The 6144-nt window shown below is 46.0% G+C and overlaps 1 protein-coding gene across 1 annotated transcript; it reads right to left on the bottom strand.

Annotated features, from left to right (window-relative positions):
• Positions 1–717: 717 nt before the first annotated feature.
• Positions 718–5470, bottom strand: AARD (alanine and arginine rich domain containing protein; the record flags this gene model as incomplete). Its single annotated transcript, XM_081258419.1, has 2 exons — positions 718–1296; positions 5144–5470. 2 exons carry the CDS (start codon positions 5468–5470, stop codon positions 1156–1158), a joined length of 468 nt encoding a protein of 155 aa, XP_081114545.1. The 3' UTR covers positions 718–1155.
• Positions 5471–6144: the final 674 nt, after the last annotated feature.

Raw genomic sequence — 6144 nt, 5'->3', positions numbered from 1 at the left:
CCCGCATACCACAAAAAAAAAAAAGAGAGAGAGAAAGACCATGTCCATTCTGTTCTCCTTTGTCTTCCAGAACTAATTTTTATTGTTAATTAAATATGCAAATGACTTACATTTTATAAATCAATATTTATTTTTACAGACAATGACCATTATGAATATCGCTGAGATCTGCAACTATTTTTTTATGAACTTTATTTCTTACATTAAGAAGGAACCACTTTTAAGGTAGAGATAGATATTCTAATTCAACATGAACCATTTTAACTCCTAAAAGCTTAACAAAGGAATTGTGTTAGTTGGGAACCTTTTGCGTACAAGTCATAAAACTCCAACTCAATTGACTTAGGCAAAAGGAGATGGTATTAGGAGGCTGTTAGAGGATTTTCATGTATCCAAATGACAGCAAGGGCTGGGGATTTAAGCAGCTGCACCCTTGAGACAAGGAAGAGCAGCTCTCTCCCCGCCTTTTGGGCTCTAAGTGGTGCTGTTCCGACCTCCTGTATCAGAGATTCCATCCTCTCACATGGTGGCCACCAGCAGCTTCCAAGCCCCTCCGTTCCACAGCTTCTACCATCAGCTTCTAATACTCATTCGCTCCTTAGTTCAAGTTCAAAAACTCCTGAGGCCAATTTGATCAAACTGCCTCGATCTGCATGACTGTATCCAATGAGGTGAGACACCCTTAACGGTAGACTCCACCTGAAGGGTATGGTTGGAATCTAGGAAGAAGTAATTCTCCAGAAAGGGGACAGGACGGGAAGGAAAGGCTACTGAACAGCTAACTGGGCAGGCAAACCCAGAATACTCAAGTAGAACAAAAACAAACACAGATTCTGAAAGTTCAGATAACATCAGAAAGTTAAGATGGCACAAGATATAGAATGCTGGAAATCGGCATTAAGGCATTCTTCAGTACATTCTTTTTACTTCTATTTCCCAGCCGAAACAATGAATACATAACTTTAAAACCTGACAACACACCATTTTCTCTCCCCTCTGGTAGATGTTTTCTGTCACTTCCCCATGGCATCGAAGTTTTTGGCCTAAAAATTGCCCCTAAAGTCTTACACAAAGCATCCATGATGTTACTGTCAGAATTGTTTCGGAGCTGTCTATGTTATTTTTAGGGTTCAGATCTTCTTCTGTGCTGTTTCCTCATTCCAAATTCACGACATTATCTTCCGAGCTTTGCAATTCTGATGCAATTTCCAGTTCATACTGTTTCAGTTGCTGCATTTTCATGCTTAAATCCAGCAAAGTTCTGGCCAGCTGGCAATTTTGGAAATGCATTTCCAGCTAAAAGTTAGAAAAAAATAAGGATTTTCATTAGCCTGAGATATGGATCAAATGAAACTGCTCTCTGCACAGGAAAAATAAGGACTTTGTAGGAAAGGAAAATAAGATATCAAGAAAGATGTATTTCTCATCTTATTCTCCAGTTCTGACTGTTTGGCCTGACTATAAAACTGACTTTCCATTCGACAAGGTAAAATCCAGATATACAAATAGCTTTTGAAATGGCCTTGCAATGAAAACAAAAAAAGCTCATGCACAGAGCCGTCCATTTGAAAAATTCCTGTGCATAGAAGGCTGTTTCCAAGCAATGGCATGTGATCTGCGAGGAAATCATTTATCCTTATGAGCTTTCTGAGCTCCAGGATAACTGCTCAGGGCCACCTGAGCTTTCAGGACCTGGGCCCATTTACTTGATTACTTGTCATTTCAAGTTTTTAGGATTTTAAATGGTCACCCTGTTGAGCAAAACATTTAATAACCCCTTTATGTGTACTTATAGAATCTAACAATTTTCACTGTAGAGTGAAATCTGTTATACAGCAAGGCTGATTTATACCCTCCCTCCAGTGGGAGTTTGTGAAGGTCCTCATGTATTAAGAAATAGATCGATCTCTCGGGCAATGTACCTAAGAGGCAGTCTGACAAAGCTTAGTCCAACATAATCTTTGCATTATAGTTGAAAACTAGTAATCAACTATTTGCGTATTTCTTCAATTAGGGTCTTGCTAAATGCAGTTCATGAGAACCCTGTTCTCTTTGCTGAAAACCCCTCATCAACTCACCAAAAGAAACCACCCCAGGGTGAACCAGGACATTCTGCTGGTAAAAAGCAAATATGGGCGGTCCCCTCCTAATTTGCAAAATAAAGTCACTGGATAAAATTTCTTTCAGTTTTCCTCTGACATATTTTTCTTCATTCTTCAGCACCTGGAACCATTTCTTTGATAGCAAGAATTTGCAAAGAATAAAGTCAATGAACATCCAGCCAACAGACAGTAACAACACAACCACTAGCACAAGAAGCCCTGGCACCTTGCCTACAGGAAGCTTCCGTTCTCCAGTGTGGCACGGACGCCCTAAAAACCTGCCCTACTCTTCCAGCTTTATTTCCTGGCCCTCTTCCCACACCAGCTCCCACTGCAGCTGGTCAGAAACTTGGCCTGTCCCAGAATAAACACGTCGTACTGAGCCACATCTTCTGCCCGCTCTGCCCCTTGCCACCCACTTCCTGTTGAGCTCAGCCAGATGCCAACTCTTCTTAGAAGCCTTCTCTGTCTCACCTTATCTGTGCTTCCACAGCGTTCTGTGCATGTGCCTCTCCTAGCACACAGCCTACACTAGACTGATGATTTTGAGCACAGTTTGTTCCTATTCATAACTGTATCCCCAACTAGGGGTGCACTGCCTGCTCACGCAACATGGTGGGTTCTCTGTGTGTTTGTTAAAAGACTGAGTGAAGGAATGACTAAATGGAGAAACTGGTGAACACCCATCCTATACTTTCATGCCAAGAATCAAGCAGTTAAATTATTGATAATGGCTCACCATCTCAGCAAAACAAAGTATGTGTAACTCACAACTGTTTAGGAAAGTCAAACACCAATGGTTCCTTAATTTTCTTTCCTCATGGATACCACTGAGAATCTAATGAAAGCTATGAACCCACTCTGAGGAAAGAAGTGCATTTTATGTGCATACAAAATTTGGCATACAATTTTAGGTATATAGAACCCCTGGAATTCACTCACAGGCCCTGGAATTCAATGCAAGCCACTAAGAAGACCAAATCAAACAACAAATAATAGCATAAATAACATTTCATAAATAGCAACATGTCTCTAAATTAACTGGACCTGTTCATCATTGTTCCTTACACAAATACCACCCTAACAGATGATGTGTGGACATACACATATGGACGGGTGCCAGTTCCTACAGAAAACTGGCTAATGGCCCATTATCAAAAATGGCTTCTTCTAGTGGTGATGGTGTTGAGGATCCACATTCTTTTGCTTCTTCATGACTGGTCACACACAATGGTGAAATGGTTGGCCAAGATGTTGACCGTGATCTATATCTCAGGAACACAGCATCTGTGTATGTGTGACATTCTTTGCCTCCTTACCAGAAAAACCCTTGATCTTCCATGCCTATGTATCTGTCACTTTGGGGGCACAACCAAAACACAGTAAGAGCCACTGAGTAGTGGCTATGTTCTATGCACTTTATATAACGTTATCTCATACAATACTTACAGTGATCCTATGAGCTTATTATTTCCATTTTACAGATGAAACCCAAACTTGCTAATTAGCATTCCTAAAGTAATAGGAACAGTGAGAGCAGAGCCTGTAAATGTTAATGCTGGGATTTGAACCCTCATCTATTTGGAATTTTATTCTCCACCTCCTCCCCACCCCCAGTACATTACTTGCTTAAAACTCCTACGACTTAAAACGACTAGTTAGAATGTGAAGGTTCAAGTGCCTTGGAGCTTACTGAATATAGTTTCTTCACTTGATTTAAATGAGTCAGCTGAGGGCTGCCCTGGTGGCTCAGTGGTTGAGAGTCCGCCTGCCGATGCAGGGGACACGGGTTCGTGCCCCGGTCCGGGGGGATCCCACATGCCACGGAGCGGCTGGGCCCCTGAGCCATGGCCGCTGAGCCTGCGCGTCCGGAGCCTGTGCTTCGCAACGGGAGAGGCCACAACAGTGGCCCTCGTACCGCAAAAAAAAAAAAAAAAAAATGAGTCAGCTGAGTTACAGGAGGGATGGTGACACCCCAGGTCAGCAGCACAGGGTGACTAAGCCCGGTCTCAGCCTTCCAGTGGGCATCCTCATCCATAGCACACCCCTCCAGGCCATCTCTACTAATGAGGGCTCTCGCCCAGCCACTGCTCAGGTATCTGAAGAAAACCATGTGTTTCTCCGATATGGCTGGGTCAGAATTAATACATACCTTGTCAGATTCAAATTGTTAACACAGGTAAAATTAAATTGACTACCTTCTTGCCCTTCTTAAACTCAGAAACAAGATAAACTGTTAAGATTCATAAATCAGACAACTGATGGTTGAATCCGTTCTAAAGTAGTGGTTAACATTTTATTAGTATTCAATGCAAAAGACTAGAACTTTCCAAATCTCCACTACACATATTCATAAGCAGCACCGTTTTAAAGCTTAAGTTGCTCTTATTCATTTTGTCCCTTTCAAATTGTACCTAACTTGGAAATTGTTTAAATCACAAAACAGTAACTATAATATTTACCTAGTTCCCCCTGCCTACTGTTAAAAAGCTCCAATTTTACAGAATACCTTATTATCATTTCCTGTTTTCTGAATTCTTACCCAGGGGGAAGATAAAACTTGCAGAATAAAAGAAACAGTTGCTGATGGACTCGCTCCATCCATCCCGTGAGTTCATTTCATTGAAACTTCCGCCTCCGAGCCCCATAACGTGCACGTACTATGAGTTCCCTAGAGGGAACTTTATATGTAGTAGGAAAATATAGAACAAGTTGGGGAGGGGTGGTGATGGAGGTCTCGGGTGTGTCACTAGTAGACTCAGCCCTCGACAGCCAGCCAGCACCTCGGGTCCTGCCGGACCCCTCCCCTCCCCCGCTTCCCTCCTGGATGCTGCCTGGGAGGCAGGAGCATCGGCACGGTCGGGGAAGATCGACGGCCGGTGCCCAGCTCGCCCGCGCGGCACGGCCTCACCCTCTCCCTGGGAAAAGCGGCGCTCGGCCCCCCATAGCCCTCGGTGGGGCACGTGCGCGGCCCGCGGCCGTGGGCCCCGGGAGAGGAGGAAGGAGAGGCGGCCCCGAGAGCCGGCCGCCAGCGCGCTCACCAGCTCGGCGCGCAGCCCGGCCAGGGCGCTCTCGACGCGCGCTCGGCTCTGCTCCTTCCGCGCCGCCGCCGCCGCCTCCTCCTCCCTCGAGCGCCTCGAGACGACGGGCGGCTCTGCCCGCTGGAAGGCGCGCGCCAACCGCCGCCTGAGGTCTTCCAGCAGCGGGCTGGCGGTTGGGGCCTCCTCCGGGCCGGCCACGCTCTCGCCGCCTCCGGGGAAGCCTCGTGAGGGAGGCAGGGTTGAGGGCTTGAGCCCGGAGCCAACTAGGATGCCGTGGGGCCCCCGGGAAGTTCCCTCTCTGCGGCGGCTGGAGTCCCCCAGGGACATCTCGGAGACGCCGGGTTCCAGGCTTCCAGGCTTGTATTGCTAAGGGTTTGTTTCCAAGTGCGAGATGAGGGCGGGTGAGGTTGGGGGCGGGGTAACTCATGGAACCGGCGGGACCACTGCCAAGTGGGACGGGGCTATTGCTCCGCCGTGCAGAGGCGCTCCTTTCCCCCAGCCTCATCTCTGTCCTTCTTCCCTCCTTAGCAACAGACAAGGAAGTGGTTCCCATAACTCCGAGAAGAGGTTTCAACTGGCTCCCTTTTTCTTGCTCCTTGGAATGTCGTTCTAAGGGAAGACTTGGGTCCATCCAGGTAGGTGGAAGTTGAGGTACGGATGGAAAGTTTGAGGCCCTGGTTGCCTCGACTATTAATATTTCAGCCCTGTAAAATATTTTTCTCTGGCTTTCTACCGACTGTGAGGCACTGTGACAGGTGTTGTGGATATAAAGTCTGATTAGGCCTCGTACCAATCCCAGGCGTTGCCCACAGTCAAGTGGGAGAAGCTTGGCCCTGTTTGAAACTTAGAGAGAATGATCTTTCCACAAGCCCAACAATGCAGAAGACACTTCGATTCTGAAACTCCGTGTTCTTTTCAAAGTTGACACCTTTCTGCCACTTTCACATTGTGAAGGGGTTAAAATGAAAAATAAAAATTCCTCTTACTCCAGAGTGTGTTAC

Source organism: Mesoplodon bidens (genome assembly GCF_964165515.1).
Source record: "Mesoplodon bidens genome assembly, chromosome: 16".
Classification (NCBI taxonomy): Eukaryota; Metazoa; Chordata; class Mammalia; order Artiodactyla; family Ziphiidae; genus Mesoplodon; species Mesoplodon bidens.
This window is presented reverse-complemented; position numbering and strand designations above follow the sequence as displayed.